The sequence below is a fragment of the Amphiura filiformis genome, chromosome 5 (genome assembly GCF_039555335.1).
Source record: "Amphiura filiformis chromosome 5, Afil_fr2py, whole genome shotgun sequence".
Lineage (NCBI taxonomy): Eukaryota > Metazoa > Echinodermata > Ophiuroidea > Amphilepidida > Amphiuridae > Amphiura > Amphiura filiformis.
Window position 1 is genome coordinate 48,793,232 of NC_092632.1, and position 23,549 is coordinate 48,816,780.

At 36.6% G+C, this 23,549-nt stretch overlaps 1 protein-coding gene across 1 annotated transcript; it reads left to right on the plus strand.

Annotated features, from left to right (window-relative positions):
• Nucleotides 1-2,051: 2,051 nt before the first annotated feature.
• LOC140151892 (uncharacterized) lies at nt 2,052-13,928 on the plus strand. The gene is made up of 8 exons (XM_072174209.1): nt 2,052-2,324; nt 3,424-3,588; nt 4,434-4,553; nt 8,795-8,917; nt 9,671-9,820; nt 10,279-10,446; nt 10,869-11,014; nt 13,154-13,928. Exons 1-8 carry the CDS (start codon nt 2,069-2,071, stop codon nt 13,190-13,192), a joined length of 1,167 nt encoding a protein of 388 aa, XP_072030310.1. The 5' UTR covers nt 2,052-2,068; the 3' UTR covers nt 13,193-13,928.
• The last annotated feature ends 9,621 nt before the right edge of the window (nt 13,929-23,549 follow it).

Below are 23,549 nucleotides of genomic sequence, written 5' to 3' on the forward strand. Positions count from 1 at the left end.
ACTGTTTAAATACCTTTGATCAGTTACTGAACTACCTCTGATCAGTACTGTTGAACTACCTCTGATCACATTTATAGCTGAACTATCTCTGGTCGTAGTTACTGTTGAACTACTTCTGATTTCATTTCATTTCAAAACATATGAAAATACATATATTGCACATTCAAAAGTACTAAATCAAAAATACATTCTGATATTTCAAAACATTAATAAATACAGCAGGAGGGAACTGAGCAGCCTGACCTGTTTGGCAGATAGCGCCAACCCCCTCGGGAGGGTGGGCGGAGCAGCAAAATGACAAAACAGGACTGAAAACAAGAGGAGAGCCAAATAGTGACAAGGCGTCACTTTCAATGAGGCTAACCATGGCTCCCGAGTAACACTCAAACAGTAAAAAAACGCTGGAGAAACCCACCACCAGGACGAAAGAGCGTTACTCCTGCCAGGCCAGACAGCTCGTATGAACATCAAATTTTTAAATACAGTTGTATAAATTAAAAGAACAAAAATACAAACGGTACAGAAAATATATATTAAAAAGAAAAAATCTTCTACCTAAAGGCATCATGAAATTTATGTTGAATGCTTTCCTTGACACCCTTCCCACCAAAAACAATCATGAGTCGTTGGGGAAAAAGTTAAATACCAAATGAAACTTATCAAGTATTCATGAGACCCTTTATCATGTCCTTAATCACTGTAAAATCATGCTTGACCAAGGTCGGCATAGTTGGCGTCATAACTCTGTTCTCCGCAAATTCATGGACCATTCTCAAAGATATCAGTGACCAGTCCTGGAAATTCTACTGTGACTTAGCTGGTGCCACTAAAATTGCTGGTACCACAATTCCTCCTGGTATTCCCACGCAGCAAAGACCATGCAGATCTGGTTTTCGTAAACGAAAGCTCTAAACCCATCATCATTATTGAGCTCAACAAAACCCATGATTACAAACAAAATAAATACGCTAGTTTAACTGATGATTTGCCAGAACAGAATTATGACGCAAAATTATTTTGTACTGAAATAGGCAGCAGAGGTCTTATCACAAGCTCTAACAAGTGTATTCTGGGTTCCATTTTCCCATTGGTTTCAAAAAAAAAAAAAAAAAAAAAACAATGAACCGGGTCTTTGATAAATTGCTGAAATCTCTCAGTCAACGTACAATCTGATACTCAATTTTTTACTCAAAATATGACTATGACTGGTCGATTTAAAAAATGCCCCTTTTATAGACCATAATATGTTTTCTTTTTAGTGCAATTGTTTCCGGGCGGACCCCTGTCAACTTTTGTATGCAAGATATATTTTCTAAAAAACAATATTTGTCCTTTATAACATGCAATAATATTTTATCGTAAGGTGTTGTTGTTTAATATGTCTGCGGATGTTTGAAACTGGGTTGAGACTCCTGTCTAGCTGTGCTGTGTTCCTTTTCAATATATCTGTTTTATTATGCGTATTATGAATAAAATTGAAATGATGAAAAAAATAAATGTGCCAAGGGTGCTTGCGGATTAGGGGGCGGCGGATTAGGGGGCGGGACTGTATAAAGTCAATGCAGAATCATGCTTTTTTCATTATATCAGTTTCAATATTGTTAATAACTCTGTCAATCTTAATGGAAAAATTAATATCTTGTCTCATTTTAAAGGGATAATGTTGGAGTTAAATATTATTAAATTTATTTTATTATAGCAATACCCCTAACAAAATACAAGTCATATGACTGCTTAACAGGATGTAATACGACCTACGCACACACGCTATATAAAAATTATTAAAATAATAGCTAGGATCGAAAAGAAACACGCCCTTTATTTTAAATTACACAAGTGATTTCGCATTTCTTTTCTGCGCATGTGTTTAAGACATTATACAATAGAGTTAATAATATCTTAATATTCAGACATTGTATTTGAATATATTGACAATTCCTACAATTGCAACTAGTAGCGTATACTGACTGATTCATAGTATTACTACCCCCGCATAACTCATACGATAAAAGGAAGCAGCAAGGTGCGGGTTACTTTCAAGTTCGTCGTGGTGCTTGATTTCTGCGCAATGCACGCATTACATATGGATGGTTCCCTGTGGGTAATACTCGTACTACCTGCCATCGCATTTGGGCGTCTACAAACTTCTAACCGGTCGTCACAAAGGAGTTCTGCTATAAAATTGCCATCAGTAATACACCATGGTCGCAATCATGAACACCAAAACAGGGTATCCCATCAGAGAGAGAAGAGGGCTGGTCAAAATAATGGATTTTCACAGCTAAGTGAACAAGAACTAAACGAACTTATGACGCTTTTTGCTGGTAAGTTTTTAAATTTTCTGAGTGCGTAATAATACACATTCCCAAGTACATAATGCCTGACACATAATGTTTTCCATCATTTTTTTAAAACTGTTATGTTTCATTATGTCTTTGGAAATGAAGAACATGCGATGTGTTACTGTAATAATGAAAAATTAAAGAGTGTAGCCTATATCATGATATATGCTGCCTTTTTATCGGCTATTGAATACTTAATGTCAATCAGCTGTACTCGGTCATTTGTTTTTTTATGGTTACTGCTTGAAATTGTATGTTATTAAAGTGATTGGTATTGAGCAAATGTTATTTTTACCAACCTCAGATATTATACAGAAACACTATACTAAAGTAAATTTGTTGGAGCACGTGTGGCCGAGTGGATAAGGCGCCCGACTCATAATCCATAGGTTGCGAGTTCGAGCCCCGCTCGTGCCAACGTGTTGTGTCCTTGGGCAAGGCACTTTATCCTCATTTGCTTGACAAATCCATTAAATGAGTACTCACGACTTTAGCTTTCGTCATATACGTTGATGACGGCTTGATCACAAGTGACTTGGTCCACTGTTTTTCCCGCGAAACAGCTTGTTGACAGCCCGATGGCAAAAGCTTTAAAGTCATGAGTACTCATTTTAAAAGGGCATTTCGCGATTCACAGCCTCATCCCCCACTTTTCTCAAAAAAGTTGAGATTTTTATACCACTGGAAACCTCTGGCCACATAATGTTTATGTACCAAAAATTTCTTGCAGATTATATCGTCAAATCTGAATTTCGTTCTGGGCAGAACGAAATTACAACAGTTATTGTGGTCTATGGAGCCGTGTCATACGCATATTAGGAAACAACTGAAATTTTGGGAATAAGCTTTTTTCGTGGACCCATATCTACTGAAAACGTAAAAAGAGGATGCTAGGATCACGAAATCCTCCTTGAATGGATTTGTCAAGCAAACAAAAAATGTTTGAATTATTTATCTACAATCCTACAAATGCATATAGGCCTAGGCCTATTTACTGTCAATTGTATTGCTCATCTTTACTCTTCAGTATAGGATATGATCTATATACCAATGGTAAATCTCGTTCCGTTTTAATTTTCAGCCTACGGGATTTTTATTCCGACTACCACACCATCGGAGGTAACGACACAGTCTGCATGCAACGATGATGAGTTCCTATGTACGTATAGTTCAGATTGTATTCCAATTGAGCAACGATGCGATGGCAAGTTTCAATGTCCTATGGCTGAAGATGAAGAACAATGTGGTAAGAGTCATCTTGACTATTAAGAACATTCAATGATATCCAGGAGATAAATAACCAATTAATGGTTAGGGTACTTGTCTTTAGTGCATGAGGTCCCGGGTTCAATTCCCGGCGGGGTAGATTTGCTGGAATATTGACTCGAGGAAAAAATGACTGGAATTAATTGGCAACCTCTGTAGATTAAATCCATGTTTTGTTTTTTAGAATTGGGTAAATGAATCATGAAATTACTCCGTCTTTTGTCGAAAAGAGTAGGGTGTTAACCCCTGACTGTTCCCAAACCGTCCCGGTGTTCAAAAGGACCCCAATGGAAATAAGCTTCAATAGAGGCTTTATTGGGTCATCCATGCAGGGTTGTGAAACCCCGAAAAAATAAAATAAAATAAAATTTAAAATGCATCTTTTAATGCTCTCCATACGGTGTCGACTGCAGAGGAGAAGTTCCAAATTTTGTTTAGCAATTTTGATAATATCATAATTGTACTTTTTATATGATCATTATTGATCATGTTTGGAATCACCATCACAAAGGCACTAAAGTTAATACAAACAAGCCCTGTATTGGTTCAGTGGTTCTTGAGATATCTCTTAAAATATTTTGAGAAAAGTTGAGCTGGCCAGTTACGTAAAGCCTTAAAACAGATACGTTATTATTAACGGAAGATTCTGTGAGGAACTCAACAGAGCTTGCCTGCGAAACACCAGTTGTATTCATGTAATCACGAAAAACTAATGTCCGTGCTTCGAGATACAAAATATATTTGTATTATAGCAACTAACTGTATATCATATATATATATTTTGATATAGGTCTACTTGACTAACTCATGTCTTTGTTTTTCAAGATTCGCATCGGTGTATTAGTGGTTGGAGAAAGTGTGATAACAACAGACAATGTGTGCAGAAAACCTGGTCGTGTGATGGCTATGTTGACTGCTTTGACGGCTCAGATGAACGCCGATGCGGTGAGTCAGTAAACCATACATAAATTCGCCTAGCCCCATTTCCCTCAAATGAAAGTTTCAAAAAAGATACATGTTTTCTCGTGAAGATGTGATCGCTACTTCCACTTTACACAGATATTCCACATAGAGCCCCAAAGTTAATTTCAGAATTAGATTACCATGAAAACGAAACAGTAACCTTTAGCGGGATCTTTAGCGGGGTTCTGCGGAAGTTTTATATAGATATTTAACCATCTTTTCATTCTTCATTTTCACTAAATTCAACAAAAATATTTGGCGTATATAAAATTAAAATAAATATTTGGCATTCTAAACTAAATCAATTGTACCGCGATTGGGTGTCACGAATCGTTATATATGATGTACAGTTGATATTCTGATATGCTTTTATATACAAAAAATGATGCTTTTACACAAAAAATATTTCATTGCAAACTTATTCTTAAAATGTGGTCATAATAAATATTAACTCGCCACAGCAGTAACCGTCATAATGACAAATGTTAAAAGTGTTGTCAGAATACAATTAATTTAATGCTAATTTAATGCACAGGCTAAGTTTAATACACAGGCTAAGGAAGCCTGACTGACTTTTAGAAATTGCAGAATGGGGCTTCAGGATTCCGAATAATGGGATGCACAATGGGTGCTTCTTTAAACTGAATTTGCGACCCGTGGTTTTGGATTGGAAAAACATATTATTCGTCATTTTAACAAACATGTCTAATATTAAACTAGGAATAAAATACAAAATTAATGATAAACAAAATAATTAACAGGTCGTTGATTAGAAACCGTACAGGTCACATGCAGAAAATGCACATTTGACATGTTTGATGCTTGCATTAGTGAATGTTGATTTTTCACATCCTAGGTACCATTATTGAAGCAATAATAGCATTGATGATGGATCATGGTATTGCACTAGTGTGATACAATACCGGAAGCAATGTTGATTTTCCACGTCCTGGGTGCCTTTGAACTAACGATAACATTGGTGATAGCTCACGCTATTGATGTAGTTTCCCCGCCCTGGGTGACCTTGAAGCAATAATAGCGTGTTATAGCAAATGCTATAAAGAAAACTTGAGAAGAAGGAGTTAGATTGTGTTATTTGCATTTCATGAAGATCCTGATGTTGCACAGTCTGATATATGATACAATACTGGAAGCAATGTTGACGTCCTGGGTTTCGTCCTAACCCTGTAATTATGGAACATTTTAGGCCTCATAACTGCTAAATTGTTGGCATGAAGCAGCCTATATAAAAGTAGGCTTATACATATTAAAAATTGCAAACACTTTGCAAATCCATCTGTAAGGTCAAATGTAGGTCAAATGTCCTCAAAACATTTTGGTATCCAAATCTGTTTTGGGCACCATAACAACAACAACAGCAACAACAACAAAATCAGTCATTTTTCTTTTTGTTATTAATTTTCACAAATAAAAATATTTAGGAAACTTTTTTTCTTTAATGTTGACCAACTGCGCCAAATATGATTGAAATTTGTGCGACAATTATGATTTTTTTTTAATGATTTTTTCTACAAATTTTATTTGATCAGTTTTGACCATATTTGGTGAATATTTCTCAAAGTTGACCATTTCTTTTTGAATAAAAAATAATTTCTTGCTATTTATATATATTTTTTGAAAATTGGATTTTTGTCACAATTTGTCCTCATTCCAGATGTATTTATTTATTTTTATGGAAGTATTTGCTATTCTAAATATGTGTATTTTTATATACTTTAAACCAAGTTAGCAGTTATGAGGCCCAAAAGTTTCCATAATTCCAGAGTTAAGACCAACCTTTTAATGACACACATCACTATGTTATTTCCCGGTGCATACATTGACGAAGATCACCATATTAAACTGATATGGTACATGATACAATACATGAAAGCAATGTTGACTTTCCACGCACTGGGTGCCCGTGAAGCAATAATAGCATTTATGATAGCTACCGTGTACCGTGTTTAAATTAGCAAATGCTATAAAAGATATTTAAAAAAACTTGAGAAGAAGGAGTGAGGTTGTGTTATTTTGCATTTGATGAAGGTCCGGGTATTACATTTTGTAATGACACAATACTGGAAGCAATGTTAACTTTCCAAGCCCTGGGTGCCCGTGAAGCAATAATATCGTTAATAATATAGCTACCGTATTGGCAAATGCTGTAAAAGATTTAAGAAGGAGCGGTAGCATGTTATTTGCATACATTGGCGAAGATCACAGTATTGTACTGACATGATACAGTCATATAATACTAGAAGCAATGTTCACTTTCCATGCCCTTTGTACCCGTGAAGCAATAATAGCATTAATGATAGCTACCATGTATTGTTGGCAAATGCTGTAAAAGATTTAAGAATTAGTGTTATCATGATGTTATTTGCATACATTGGCGAAGATCACGGTATTGTACTGACATGGTACATTGATACAATACTGGAAGCAATGTTCACTTTCCATGCCCTGTGTGCCCGTGAAGCAATAATAGCATATTGTTGGCAAATGCTGTAAAAGATTTAAGAATTAGTGTTATGTTATTTGCATACATTGGCGAAGAACACGGGATTGCACTGACATGATACAGTCATATAATACTAGAAGCAATGTTCACTTTCCATGCCCTTTGTACCCGTGAAGCAATAATAGCATTAATGATAGCTACCGTATATTGTTGGCAAATGCTGTAAAAGATTTAAGAATTAGTATTATCATGTTATTTGCATACATTGGCGAAGGTTACGGTATTGTACTGACATGATACAGTGATACAATGCTGGCAGCAATGTTCACTTTCCATGCCCTGGGTGCCCGTGAAGCAATAATAGCATCAATGATAGCTACCGTATATTGTTGGCAAATGCTGTAAAAGATTTAAGAATTAGTATTATCATGTTATTTGCATACATTGGCGAAGGTTACGGTACAGTGATACAATACTGGCAGCAATGTTCACTTTCCATGCCCTTTGTACCCGTGAAGCAATAATAGCATCATCAATGATAGCTACCGTATATTGTTGGCAAATGCTGTAAAAGATTTTAAGAATTAGTATTATCATGTTATTTGCATATATTGGCGAAGAACACGGGATTGTACTGACATGATACATTGATACAATACTGGAAGCAATGTTCACTTTCCATGCCCTGGGTGCCCGTGAAGCAATAACATCATTAATGATAGTTACCGTATATTGTTGGCAAATGCTGTAAAATATTTAAGAATTAGTATTATCATGTTTTTGCATACATTAGCGAAGGTTACGGTATTATACTGACATGATACAGTGATACAATACTGGCAGCAATGTTCACTTTCCATGCCCTGTGTGCCCGTGAAGCAATAATAGCATTAATGATAGCTACCGTGTATTGTTGGCAAATGCTGTAAAAGATTTAAGAATTAGTATTATCATGTTATTTGCATACATTGGCGAAGATCACAGTATTGTACTGACATGATACATTGATACAATACTGGAAGCAATGTTGACTTTCCATGCACTGTGTGCCCGTGAAGCAATAATAGCATATTGTTGGCAAATGCTGTAAAAGATTTAAGAATTAGTGTTATGTTATTTGCATACATTGGCGAAGAACACGGTATTGTACTGACATGATACATTGATACAATACTGGAAGCAATGTTCACTTTCCATGCCCTTGGTGCCCGTGAAGCAATAATATCATTAATGATAGTTACCGTGTATTGTTGGCAAATGCTGTAAAAGATTTAAGAAGGAGTGGTATCATGTTATTTGCATACATTGGCGAAGATCACGGTATTGTACTGACATGATACAGTCATATAATACTGGAAGCAATGTTCACTTTCCATGCCCTGGGTACCCGTGAAGCAATAATAGCGTTAATGACAAATGTATTGTTGACAAAAGCTCTACCAAATTAAGGAGTATGATTGTGTTATTTGCATACATTGATAAAGAAAAGGTATTACATTGAAATGATACAATACATTACTTGACATCCATGTTTCAAAGAATTGCAGACCAATAGCAAATATCAATTTCATTGTTAATTTAATTAATAGCCACCTTGTTGCTTCTCGATTTAGGGATTTCATGACTGTAAATGGGTCGAGTTTTATTCTAAGCTGTGGGCCGCCCAAAAATAAAGCAGACCTTGACAAATTATGATACTAATTGTTTCCCTTATCAAATACAATTAATGATGGCAAAATTGTTCAATTTGAATACGCAGATGAACAAAGGTGTCCATTGCCAACAATGCGTAAATGCTCCAAGTTTCCACAGTGCTACGATGGTAACTATAGATGCGACGCTGTAACGGACTGCCGAGATGGCTCCGATGAACAAAACTGTGGTAAGGAAATATTAGGGGTGGGTTGGTGGGAAAAAAGTAATGAATGATCTGTCTCATCACATTTTCTGATTGTCTTCATGGTGTGTGATCATTTTCAGTGATCAATTTTCCTTGCATTTGACATTGATGTTGCGCTTCTAGCAACACCTTTGTATAAGACGCTATTTATCATGTTTATAAAACAAGTAGGCCTCTTAGCCCTATTTGGTGCAGTCTCATTCGTCACTTTTTATGTAAGAAATATATTTAAAAAAAAGTAGATTCCATGTATTAAAAACGATATACTAAAGCAGTTTATAAATTTGTGAATATTCTCAGTCATCCAGGTAGATAAACATAATAAAATGAATATTAAATCTGTTCATCATTTTTGATAGCGACAGTATCGCGTCTCATCCATTAAAGCAGTTTATTGTTATGAACACATTGCAGTATAGCCTATGTACCATGCCTTTAACTTTATTTTTCTCGTAAACAGTCGGAATGAACTTTTTTCGTTTAAATGACCACAATAATTTTTCACACCATCATTTTGTGCAAGTGTCGCACTAAATCCCAAAACAGATTCATGACCGTGTTATTACCGGTATTAGAGCTCATATCCTCAAATCCACCCCACTTTGCGTATACAGTTGTTGATTTACTGTAGATTTAATTTCGTCATTTTTCTCACCACCGGCTTAACATGCCTTTCTTATAATGATATTCATCTTACTTTGTTACGTTATTTGACGATAACCATGTTCCTTACAGAGAATCATGTGTGCCGTGATGGATGGACGAAGTGCAACAATGGTTTCCAATGTGTTGACGTAAATTGGCTGTGTGACGGAACAGTATATTGCACCGATGGCAGTGATGAATGGGGATGCAATGATAAGGACATGAAACCAACAAAAACAGGTAGGTCTACTCTATCTACAATATCTTAAGTTTCTGTAAATTTGAATTTGTATTTTTTGGCTATTGAACTTTACCTCTACTCATGTGTGCCTGGAATCTCCCCGTCAGTCCGAAATACCGTCAATCCGAACCCCCGTCAGTCCGAAAACCCATTAGGGTTAGGGTAAGGATTTGGGTAAGGGTTAGGATTAGGGTTATAGGGTTAGGGTTAACCTTATAACCCTAACGGGTTTTCGGACTGACGGGGGCTCGGATTGACGCTGTTTCGGACTGACGGGGCCGGGTGTCCTCGTGTACACTTTGGTCTTTATTGTCCCTCTCTGCTTACGGTCTGTGTTTTACCAGAGAACCTTGATGATGATCTTTTCTGGTTTTACTTAATGTTTCCCCACATCTAGTTGGTATACGTTGCTCTTTCTTTTCAAATATGTCTTTATATTCTTTCCATGTTTATACAGAACTACGGTTACAAGCCTCGTTTAACGAGCGATACAACCACCCTGATTGGCAACTATGCACCGGTTCCTATACTTTACCGTGTAGGGATGGAAAGAAGTGTTATCTTGATATGGGGCAATGTGATGGCATCAGAGCTTGTGAAGATGGCAGTGATGAAGAACGATGTGGTAGGTATTATACCATCTCTATGCCCTACCTGCCAAACGGGGACATTTTTCGGGAAAAACTTTTGCAGGGAAATTTTAGTCCTGTAACAACTTTCTATTTGCATTCAATGAGATGATTTTCAATTTTATGATAGAATAAATGAAGATATAAATAGGACTTTCAGAATTATTTTATACAAATCCAAAATTTTGGTTGATATTACGTAAAAAATTTACCTCAATGATGGAGGTTTTGGTACCAGTGAAAGTCCTTGCTTGTTTTTCTCACTGATTTTACAAAATATTTAGTCTAGAATATGTTTTGTTACAATATTATGAGCTAAAATATGTCTAAAATGGGTAAAGTCATATTAGCAGATTACGGTGTAATCTCTCTACGTGAAGCCAGCATACTAAAGATACATTACATATTTCTTCCACAGATCATTTTACTTGTCAAACGGGTAAAATAAAATGTGAAGACAATCATCAATGTATCTGGTTCGAATGGCTTTGTGATGGTGTCATACACTGTAAAGATAGAAGCGATGAGGTGGGCTGCGCTGTTTACAACCCGGAACATAGAAATGTAAGTCAACTTATGTGATAGAGGGGGGGGCTAGACATAGATTTATGGAGTGGGGTATGGGAGAGGGGGGAGAGAATTATTCAGGCTGTATCAAAATGAATAGTATACTCATCAGTTTCTAGTGGTTTCAGTCGTCAGGACTGACACATCAAAATACAAGTTAAACATAATTTTAAACAAATTATCTATAATTTGGTTTACGTAGAAATTTCAAGGTAAGCCGCTGCCTCAACGTTTCTGTTTATGCCAACGAATACCGTAAAAACTCGATAGTTACCGTAGCATATGTGCTTACTATCGAGCGCTTTTGAAACATGCAAACATGAAAAGCCATCTATAAGTGTAAACGGTTATGACAACTTATGAGCAAATCATCGACACACATAGTTATATACGAACAAGTAAACTTGCAAATGTGTGTCTCAACCCCATTAGCTCAGTTGGTAAATTGCCGGACTTTGGTACAATTTCATGTTTTCAAAAGTGCACGATAATAAGCACATTATGCTAACTATCGAGTTTTACGGTATAGTTTTGTAAACTTAACAGTGATGACAACTCAAGATCAATTTGTTAACAGTCTTAATTGAATGGGTTATTAAAACTGAATAAAAATTAATTACTTCAAATTTTAAACTCACACAATATTAGTGTGGCATTTGTGTATAGTTTCATGAACTATTTTCATATTTAAAGGCCTATACAGTAATTTGCGCATCCGGAAGATCGTAAAAATAATCAAAATTCAGATTTTGGTATCTTTGTCATTGTCATATAGACCTCAGTGTGCTTTTTTTTATGATATACCGTAGCCTACACCCGGTGGGTTCAGTTTGTATTTAAAGGTAGGACGTATGACCGTTCCAGGATTTGAAAATGACCCCTATTTCACGGGGAATCGAGGACATTTGCAGCAATTTTACCCCCTATTTTGCGCGAAATCAAGGACATTTTTCCCCCAAATACCTCCCCTATTTTTATCATTTTGAGGACGCATTTTCATTTCACCCCCTTATCACGAGGAATCAAAGACATTTTTCCGAAATAAATACCCCTATTTTTACCATTTCAAGGACGCTTTTGAATTTTACCCCCTATTTCACGGGGAAATGAGGACAATAATGAAAACTGTAGCAGTAAAACGCGGACGAAAGTCTTAGAAATACACCCTATTTTTCATTTCAAGGACAATTTTGCTCCAAAACACCCCTAATTTGGACAATCGCGAACAATTTTGTCCTCGAAAATTCCGCGAACATTTCTTGAAAAGTACCCCTAATTGGAACCATCATGCATAGACATTGTCAGTGAAGACTGAACCCACCGGGAGCCTACAGTACTAAGTGGTTCAGCCAAAAGCCGTGTATTCAAGACAAAATAAGGACAGTGCATAGCTACGTGTATTGAACGAGGATTTATCATCGTCAATACTGCTGTTTTCTTCGTTTTTTTGCAAAATTTTTCATTTCAAAAATACCAAATGACAATTTGAATGACTTATCCTTTACTTTTAAGCAATTTATAAACATTTTTTTTAATTTGTTTACACTTGTACTGGGATCACTGAATGGACCTTTGAGTCTACTTGACGAAGCAAGTAAAGTAATATCAACAAGACGATGTTTTTCAAGTTGTCCTCACTTATTTGAATAAGTTGTAATAACAAGACTAGCGGGCCATTTCTACGAATGTGAAATCCACCTTACTTTCAGATTGTTGTTATGAAAGGTCATAAAACTATTATGTGTTCATTCCAATATGAACCAATGTTGCATTTCTATGCGTTAGGCTTTAAACATGAACACGTGTGACTACCAATTACTAGTATTCCGATACAGCCTATAATATAAATTTATATAAAAAATCACTATTGTATTGTAAAAGTATTTTCGGGTAACCCACGCCCACCTTCCCGGGCTGTATGGAAATGAGTGATGGACAAAAGCCCGGACAAACGAGGGGAACATTTATGTATTATTTTAAAATGATTATTAGTGATTGTTGATTTTTCGTATAATGGTGAAATACTGCTGCAGTTTGATGGGCCCTTATAAGTTAAATGAAAATACTGATTTCTTTACATATTTACGTGACAGTATGTCGTAATAATATTTTTTTTGATTATTACTTGTTTTACAGGGAACGTCGTCGACATCCACTACTTTCGGGAATCCATAAATTGTGAGAAGCTGAATGGGTGTTTTTATACGGCCTACAAGTATAATAGAGTGAGAGAGCGAGCAGATAACTAAACATTCTTCATTCGAAGTTTGTGAAAAGTGTAATATACTAGTGCTGATGTCGACAGTATTTTGTCGACGATCAACAAATATTATCCTACCTTTATCGCACCATCGACGACAGCACCAGACCACCTACCTTCGGGAATAATTTTTAAATGTATCATGCATCTATAGACTTTCAAGAAATGTATGGGCCTACAAGAAAAATGATGCCGTGTTAATAAAGGGGACTCACTTGAAGAGTCAACTTTTCTCTTCAGCAAATTCTAATTGTATTACTTTACAAAAATGCTGAAATAATTATGTCTATTGTAAGCTGAAAAAACGAGTTGAAATGAAAGAAACTCAGTGGCTTATTTGGATTTCTATGGGGACTAATTTACTAAATATTATACAACTGTATGTCGATATTGCTCTGTAAACCTACAAATACAATGGGGATTCCATTTGGCCGTAAGTTAGGACACTCTATATATTAGTGTTTGAAAAATATTTCATATTATAAGGTCATTATAAGTGAAGCTTATGAAGGATGTGATAGTTTTTGCTGAACCATGAAATGGTATCAGCTTATAAGCTCTTATATTAGGCCTATACCGTATTAGTATATGTTACTTACTAATTTATACCGATTCGCCTTTTGGTAGGCACTATGATGCTACAACCGTTTTGCACAGGTACAACAGAATTTGTAATAGAAATGAAATATAAATGCACATATTGTGTGACGGAAAAAGATCAAGATTACATAATCGTGTAATTCTCCTTATTTCGAAAGTTTAATGACCGGTAGAATACATATAGGCCCGCATATAGGGGGCCCTAGGTGTAAAATCTTGGAGAACGCTCGTAATAAGTTGACGAAAAAAACTCTCTTCTACGGGCCCGACCGACCCAGAATTTGAGGAGAATTTTGTTGTTGTTGTTAAGTTTGCTAAAATCATGTAAAATCAGCCGGGTTTTTTTGCATAAAATTGATTAATTTTGGCCCGGGGGTTCACTCGCATACTAAAGTGGTACCACAGCATCTAAAAAAAAATCAGAAATTCGACCCTATGGCGTATTCGGGGGTAGCAAATTAAGATATTAGAAATTGTCCCCCTAAATGGTGTGGCGCGAGGCATGGACCCTTAAATGGTATGTGAAATGACAGTTTTCTCACTTAATATGACAAAACTATAATAAAGGAAATACATTGGAACTATATTGGTTAGTTTTCTTTGTTTTGGTTTATTAGAGGGCCTACTTGTGTAGACCTACCTGAGTACCATCTGCGGAACCATCCCCATAAATAAATGAGCCTTAACGTCGAAGACTAGTTGAAATTAAAACCCTAACGTTCAAGATTATACCCTTAAAAGTTACCCCTTTTCCTAAGATGTCGTCGATGCCAGTAGGTCAAAATTCGACACTATTCTGACGTTTTTTTGTGACGAACATGCGTACCAAATAATATCCCAAGTGAACCCCGGGAATTTTGGCTGAACATTTTTTTAAAATGTTTGCAACAACTTTGCAATGAAACAAATTACGCGGCCCGTTGCGGGATTCTATAAACATGTTGTTGTGGTAATCATAATTCAGATTCCAGGTATAGGACAACTTTAACAAGAAAGGCACTACTTTCCTTTGGGAGGTTCAAATTATTTATAATTCTATATCACGGATAATTCAAATATTTTTGCTTGACAAATCCATTAAATGAGTACTCACGACTGCCGCTTTCGCCATCGGGGCCGATGGCTTGATCACAAGTGACTTGGTCCACTGCTTTTCCCGCGAAACGGCTTGTTGACATTTCCCGGAAGCGATAATGTTTTTGTTTTGAGCAGTGGGTCGCATACTTGATCGAGAGAAACGATAGCTTTGTCGCAGCGTTGATTGTTTAAGCCCCTTTTTACGAAAGTAGATTCCCTTATTCTTCTGGTGAATGCATACATCTCGGATTTAAAATGAAAGGAAAAAGTTATTTATATATGCCCCTAAAAACCTAATACAAAATTATTTAATAAAACACGAAGTAAATTCTGAATGAGTTCATGATGCTAGCAGATAATACTGATTTTTTAAGGTATTGATTAATATATTATTATTATTATATAAAGAATTATGTCAATAATTTCGAAATCAGATTTTACTCATGTGATTTTCATTTTCATTTATTCTTGTTAGAATAAAACTATTTTCGGATCCATTGGCAACAATAACAATGTTGGAGACAATGTCTTGAGTTCAGTAACAATCAAATCGACCTCCAAATTTAGGAGTACCTCATCAGTAACTGTAATCAGATGTAATGAGACTATGATGAGATGTACTTAAACAGTAACTGTAATCAGAGTTAGTTCAACAGTAACTGTGAATCTGTGATCATGGGTAGTTCAACTCAACAGAAGTTGCGACCAAGGATAGTTCAACAGTAACTGTGACCTGAGGTAGTTCAACAGTAACTGTGATCAGACGCAGTTCAACAGTATCAGCGATCAGAGGTAGTTCAACAGTAACTGTGACCAGGGGTAGTTCAACAGTAAAGCCTTAATGTACGATTTCTGTCCAATTTTAATTTTGTTATTCTTTATTCAAAATGTTGAAATAATATTAGTAATAACTGCCCGGAAGAGTTGCTGTCCTTTCAAAGCTGAAATAACAAGTTAAGTGACAGAAACCTCGCTGGCTATTTTGGCCATTTAACATGCAGTTCTATGGGAAGACATAGACTTTATGTCGAACTTTGCTCTGTTGGCCTACAAAGACAACAAATTTGGCCGATTCCATTTAGGTGCAAGTTGGGAAATGTGTATATATTTGTATTACAAATATGCAAAAAATCAGGTTTGAAAAAAATTAACGAATTTCATAATAGATCGTACATTAATATGTCTTAACTGCGATCAGCGGTTATAGTTCAACAGTAACTGCGCTCATATGTAGTTCAACAGTTATTGTGATCAGAGGTAGTTCAACAGTGATTGCGATCAGCGGTAGGGGTAGTTCAACAGTAAGTGCGCCCAGAGATAGTTCAATCGTTACTGTGATCAGATGTAGTTCAACAGTAACTGTATTCAGAGGTAGTTCAATGGTGACTGCGATCAGCGGTAGTTCAACAGTAACTGTGATCAGTAGTTCAACAGTAAGTGCGACCAGATGTAGTTCCAATAGTTACTGTGATCAGATGTAGTTCAACAGTATACGATCAGAAGTAGTTCAACAGTAAATGTGACCATAGGTAGTTCAACAGTTACTGTGATCAGAGGTAATTCAACAGTGACTGCGATCAGGGGTAGTTCAACAGTATCAGCGATCAGCGGTAGTTCAACAGTAACTGTGATCAGTAGTTCAACAGTAAGTGCGACCAGATGTAGTTCCAATAGTTACTGTGATCAGATGTAGTTCAACAGTATACGATCAGAAGTAGTTCAACAGTAAATGTGACCATAGGTAGTTCAACAGTTACTGTGATCAGAGGTAATTCAACAGTGACTGCGATCAGGGGTAGTTCAACAGTATCAGCGATCAGCGGTAGTTCAACAGTAACTGTGATCAGGGGTAGTTCAACAGTAAAGCCTTAATGTACGATTTCTGTCCAATTTTAATTTTGTTGTTCTTTATTCAAAATGTTGAAATAATATTAGTAATAACTGCCCGGAAGAGTTGCTGTCCTTTTTAAGCTGAAATAACAAGTTAAGTGACAGAAACCCCGCTGGCTATTTTGGCCATTTAACATGCAGTTCTATGGGAAAAGTTATATTTAAAAAAATAAATTATGACTTTATGTCGAACTTTGCTCTGTTGGCCTACAAAGACAACAAATTTGGCCGATTCCATTTAGGTGCAAGTTGGGAAATGTGTATATATTTGTATTACAAATATGCAAAAAAAATCAGGTTTGAAAAAAATTAACGAATTTCATAATAGATCGTACATTAATATGGCTTAACTGCGACCAGCGGTTATAGTTCAACAGTAACTGCGCTCATATGTAGTTCAACAGTTATTGTGATCAGAGGTAGTTCAACAGTGATTGCGATCAGCGGTAGGGGTAGTTCAACAGTAAGTGCGCCCAGAGATAGTTCAATCGTTACTGTGATCAGATGTAGTTCAACCGTATTCAGAGGTAGTTCAATGGTGACTGCGATCAGCGGTAGTTCAACAGTAACTGTGATCAGTAGTTCAACAGTAAGTGCGACCAGAGGTAGTTCCAATAGTTACTGTGATCAGATGTAGTTCAACAGTATACGATCAGAAGTAGTTCAACGGCAGTAAATGTGACCATAGGTAGTTCAACAGTTACTGTGATCAAAGGTAATTCAACAGTGACTGCGATCAGGGGTAGTTCAACAGTTACTGCAATCACAGGTACTTAAACAGTAACTACGATCAGAAGTAGTAGTTCAACAGTAACTGCGATCAGGGTATTTCAACATTAACTGTGATCAGAAGTATATAATTCAACAGTATGTGTGATCAGAGGTAGTTCACAGAACCGTAGATTTCTACTAACTTTAACTGTGATCAGACGTATTTCAACAGTAACTGTGACCAGATGTAATTCTACAATAATTGCAATCAGGAGTAGATCAACAGTAACTGTAATCAGAGGTATTGCAACATTAACTGTGATCAGACGTAATTCAACAGTAACTGTGATCAGAGGTAGTTCAACAGTAACTGCGATCATATGTAGTTCAAGAGTAACTGCTATCAGGGGTAGTTCAACAGTACATGCTGTAACTGTAATCAGAAGTAGTTCAACAGTAACTGCTATCAAGGGTAGTTCAACAGTAACTGTGATCAGAGACACATTGACTGTGATCAAACGTAATTCAACAGTAACTGCAATCAAGAGTAGTTTAACAGTAACTGTAATCGGAGGTATTTCAACAGTAAATGCGATCAGATGTAGTTCAACAGTAACTACGATCAGGGTAGTTCAACATTGACTGTGATCAGACGAAATTCAGCGGTAAATGCGATCAGATGTAGTTCATCAGTAACTGCGATCCGGGGTAGTTCAACAGGACTGTGATCAAAGGTAGATTAACAGTAACTGTGATCAGAGGTAATTCAACAGTAACTGTGATTAGAGGTACCTCAACAGTAATTGCAATCAGAAGTAATTTAACAGTACGCGCTCAGAGGGAGTAACTAGGCCTATGATTAGGGTATTTCAACATTAACTGTGATCAGACGTAACAGTAACTGCGATCAGATGTAGGCCTAGTTCAACAGTAATTGCTACTCATACTGCAGTTACTGTCCGTTTTCCTATACACAATACACAGTGCTCTCACCATTGACGCGTGACCCCTACAAATGATGTACGTTGCAAGAATGGGCACTTGCCTAGTTAACATCACTGTGTGAAAAATAACCAGCCAATATGTTAGGTATTCTCCAAACTTCTAGCAAATATATTTCTCTAACATGACCTAAAATTACAGCTAGGTTAGATGTTCAGAAATAGTCGCACTTTTGTAAAATATGAGTGAGGGCAAGGCATAGCTAGCCAACTCCCCGTGTTAATTGAATGGAGATTTGACCGAAAATATTGGTATCGGACTGCTCACTTCTGAAGGATGCCACAAAAAAACGGTACAAGCTACATCTTAACTATTCTCTGGCAATCATCATGATGAGTGTCTTATATAGTATGCCGACATTGGGTACTGTAGGTGATTGACAAAGGGTCGCACTTTTCTGATAAATAAGTGACAGTGAACATGAAATATCAGCGCCCATAAACCCAAGTTAGTAGCTAGTTAGTGGAGGCCGTCACGGGACTGATTATTGATTATTGAAGTGCCTTATTAATAGATACGCACGATTTAGGGCAAGAAAAACAAACCGGGACACTTTTGGAGACATCATCATCATCATCATCATCATCATCATCATCATCATCATCATCATCATCATCATCGACATCATCATCATTCTACATCACTTTCTACATTTTTTCTAAACAACATAGGGCCTACCGTTTTAATAAGATTTTTTTCTTGAAATGCATGTAACTATAATTATTGTTTAGAGCGTGATGAAATAAAACATCACGATTTTCATCACAAAACAAATATAATGCATAAGAAATCGTTTGTTTTAGAGCGTGATGATGAAATAAAACATCACGATTTTCATCACGAAACAAAGTAATACATAAGAAATCAATTTTTCGTGAGTGATGAAATAAAACATCAAAATTGTCATCACGAAACAAAGTAATACATGAGAAATCGTTTGTTTTAAAGCGTGATGAAATAAAACATCACGATTTTCATCACAAAACAAAGTAATAGACCTACAAAAGAAATACATTTTTCGAGAGTGATTAAATAAAACATCACGATTTTCATCACGGAACAAAGTAATACGTAAGACATCGTTTGTTTGATTGCAATCAACCGCGACAGTTCGTCTCACACACATAACAATGCACTGCGATCAAATAGGTTGATGACAACATTTGATTGAATGGACTGCACTGCGCCATGATTACGTGCACCGGTTCAAATCCTTTGTTTGGAGCCAATCAATAATTTCACGTACAGCCTCTATGCAAATTAGAGTTTACACACGCTGCAGCTGGGGTAATCGACCGAAGCTGGTTGCCGTTAGTGATCGAATGCATGAGCTTATTTGCTTTACTGAATCGATTTACTGGATTAATTTCCTGTTAACTGGGTTTAATGCCACAAAGGTCGAATCGCCTTTGCCATGGACCATGACTGCATCATGATCAGGAGTAGTTCAACATTAACTGCGATCCGAGGTAGTTCATCAGTAACTGCGATCCGGGTAGTTCACCAGGACTGTGATCAGAGGTAGAGTAGGCTTAACTGTGATCAGATGTACTTTAACATTAACTGTGATCAGGCGTAATTCAACAGTAACTGTGATCAGGTGTTGTTCAACAGTGCAGTATGCGCTCAGAAGGGGGCTGTAACTAGGCGAGTTAAAAAAAGGCGAGTTATAGAAAAGCGAGTTAAAAAGGCGAGTTACCCCCCCCCACTGAGATTAGGTTTTTTGTCAATTACCCCCCACGAAGTAAGCTAAAGGCGAGTTACGACAAAGCCATCAAGTCCCATCGGCGAGTTACGACAACACCAACAAGTCCCGTAAGCGAGTTACGACAACACCAACAAGTCCCACAAGCGAGTTACAACAACACCATCAAGTCCTGCAAGCGAGTTACGACAACACCATCAAGTCCTGCAAGCGAGTTACAGCAACACCATCAAGTCCCATTGGCGAGTTACATGTAGGACTTGATATTGGGTTGATTTTTAATGCTATGTAATCTACATTACCAGTCGTTCTCCACGGACCCGAAGGAGGGTCTAAGGTATAGTTCAACAGTAACTGCAGGGTAGATCAACATTGACTGTGGTCAGACGTAACTGCGATCCGAGGTAGTTCATCAGTTACTGCGACCCAGGGTAGTTCAACAGGACTGTGATCAGAGGTATACAACAGGAACTGTGATCAGAGGTATAGCTCAATAATAACTGCGATCAGGTGGTTCAACAAGCACATTAAGTGCATGTGATCAGAGGTAGTTCAGAAGTAATGAGAGAATGCTTAGTTTGTAGCAAACTTGATTGGATTTGTATTGGTGACCGTTAGAATTGTTCTGTACTGTAGTGTTGGTGCCGGTCTTCCCCATAGGCGTTGGGGTTAGATCCCCCAATATTTTTGTTAGGGGGATGGTCCATACAATCATCCCACAATCACCACCCTCCAATCTTGACGCCTGTTATATTTCTGAACACATTAACCTCATATTTGGCCATTTAACCTCACGTAACCCCATCATATTTCATCAGTTAGCTTCAATATGGCAAAATGCATCGCGCGCATTTGTACCATAACCTTATTCTGTCGCCAAAATGTGCTGGATTTCAAGAAAATATTTTCAAACCCCACCCAGCCCCATGTCAAAAAGAAATTTAGGGCCTACACCACTGTCTTTCCTCCATCCCACTTCTTTGTCATATTATGCGATTCCGATCTTCATGATCTTGCGTTTTCCCGTTTTTGTTATTTGTTATCAGGTACCCGGTAACGCATGCAGAAGTCAGGATCGTGTGATCACAACCCGGATCACAAATCCCGACTTCTTGTGTTCCTGACTTAGTCAGTTTGAAATAAAGAGATAGTAAAGATATAAAAATAAAGAAATAGTAAAGGCAGCTCAGGATCTCAAGAACTCATGAAATCTGTTCAATTTTCACGGCGTCAGTATTTTAACTGTAGCCTAAACCCATCCACTTAAGTTATCTCGAGATCCTATTTTCATGACTTAAATTCAGAAAACACGTTGAAGATCTTGACCTATAATAGTGGCCGTGAGATGATCTTCTATGGGAGATGCTTCCACTGAATAATTGTAGGTGCAGGTAATATGGGACAGCAGGTAATATGGGACACCTGTTTTCATTTTAACAAAAAGTAGCTTAGAGAAGGTAAACACTTTAAGTTGATTTGTTAAGTGTTTAGAGACATCAATTGTGCTTCTAGAAATGCAGTTTTGGAGTCTGTGTATCAAACTCTTAAAGAGTGAAATTGCCCAAAAAATTATGTCGTTTTTTGGCCTGATATAAAATCAATGACGTCACATTTTATGATTGTGTATCCAAAAACTCTGGTACTGAGGGGGCATTTGTCCTTTTTTATGATCTTTAGGTGATGGGTTAAGCTTATCAGCAGGTAAATTTCCAATGACAAGTGGCACTTTCCTTTTATAAATGATTATTTTCTCTGATTTTCAACTGAATGGGTGCAGGTAATATGGGACACATAGGAAATTGTGTGCATTGTCAATGCGAAAAGCAAAACTATTTAGAAAATTGAATTTTCTTGTAGAAATTTGCATTTAACATTCAAAATCATGTAACAAAAATGTTTTTAGAACAAAAGAGTGATTTTCTGAACTTTTTGATTTTCACCATAGAGATAACACAGTGTCCTATATTACCTGCACATGCAGGTAATATGGGACACTTGACGATGACGTCATTTTGACGTCATAGCGTCCAAACAAACATAAAAACAAGGTAACATTGCCTGTTCAAAGGACAGGTTGTTCATCATAACAATCTCTTGTGGGCATATCTTCTTTAGTTTTTATGCAAATAAGCTAAACGTCCTTAATGGTCCCATATTACCTGCAGGTACCCTTCCAATGATTAATGTAGGCCTAGTCTTATCACCTTTAGCCAAATATATAAAACTTGTCTATGTCTTCATTCTAAGTGTATAGAAGGTGTGGACCTGTTTATGTCAGTTGGTATCTTTTTTTTGCACCGAAGATTCTAGGACCCTCATCTAGAAGACACACTGGAATCATGGGAATACCCAAAATGCTATGGATTTATGTTGAAAACACTTTCATCAGAATTGTTATATTTTGTGGCTATCTCATCTTTCTTGTGGCTAAGTTCTTTATTCATTATCAATGCCACTGTAGGCCTACCACTACTAGCACATAATATCATCAGCTGTTATGGTGACGTCAGCAATTATTCATTTGGACATTGGATGATGAATTTAACCTTTTCAGGCCTACGACTTTTTCCCGAAATTTGAGCTACTAGTAGGCCTATTTGACCATTTTTGATCAATTTGAAATTGCATCAACACATTCATGTTCATATAAATTACCGGTACCAAATTCCAAGCCAATACTTTATAGCAAGTCACCACCACCGATCTTTATACATTATAATAATGATTTAATAATATCACACCGTCAGTATTAATTTGTGTTATTTTGTTGCAGGTTCTCTGTGTTCATTTTCATTTCCGAAACAAGCTGACTGTACCTGACTGTGTCCATATTTTGGTTGACCCCCTCATGTATCAAACCATCAAACTTTTCGCTTTAGTTTTCCTGTTGCCAGTTTGGAAAAAAATACTGTATTTAAGTACGATGCATGCGCTCACAAAATGCACTGCATTTTATGATTTAGGCCTAAATTATAAAATGTTGGATATTGAAGTTCCATTCAGTGATCCTAGCGAAAGTATATATATAAAAAAATTCAAAATTGTAATAAATCATTAAAAAGTGAAGGATAAGTCATTAAAATTGTCATTAGCTATTTCTGAAATAATTTTTTTTGCAAAAACAACACTCGAATGGAAACAGCATTATTGACAAAGTTGATATACATGTAGCTAATTCTCTACTGGAGAAATCACTGATTCATGAAGGCCTACTACATATTGTAACTAGCTGTCTTATTTTGGATTTCGGGTTAATCACTAACCTAGTAGGCTATGTTAGCTCATCT

Bases quoted from the DNA above. Each gene is read 5' to 3' on its own strand.
- LOC140151892 (XM_072174209.1), top strand. From the start codon at position 2,069: ATGCACGCATTACATATGGATGGTTCCCTGTGGGTAATACTCGTACTA. The intron at 2,325-3,423 runs GTAAGTTTTTAA...TTTAATTTTCAG, and splicing joins ACTTATGACGCTTTTTGCTG to CCTACGGGATTTTTATTCCG. The intron at 10,447-10,868 runs GTAGGTATTATA...TTTCTTCCACAG, and splicing joins CAGTGATGAAGAACGATGTG to ATCATTTTACTTGTCAAACG.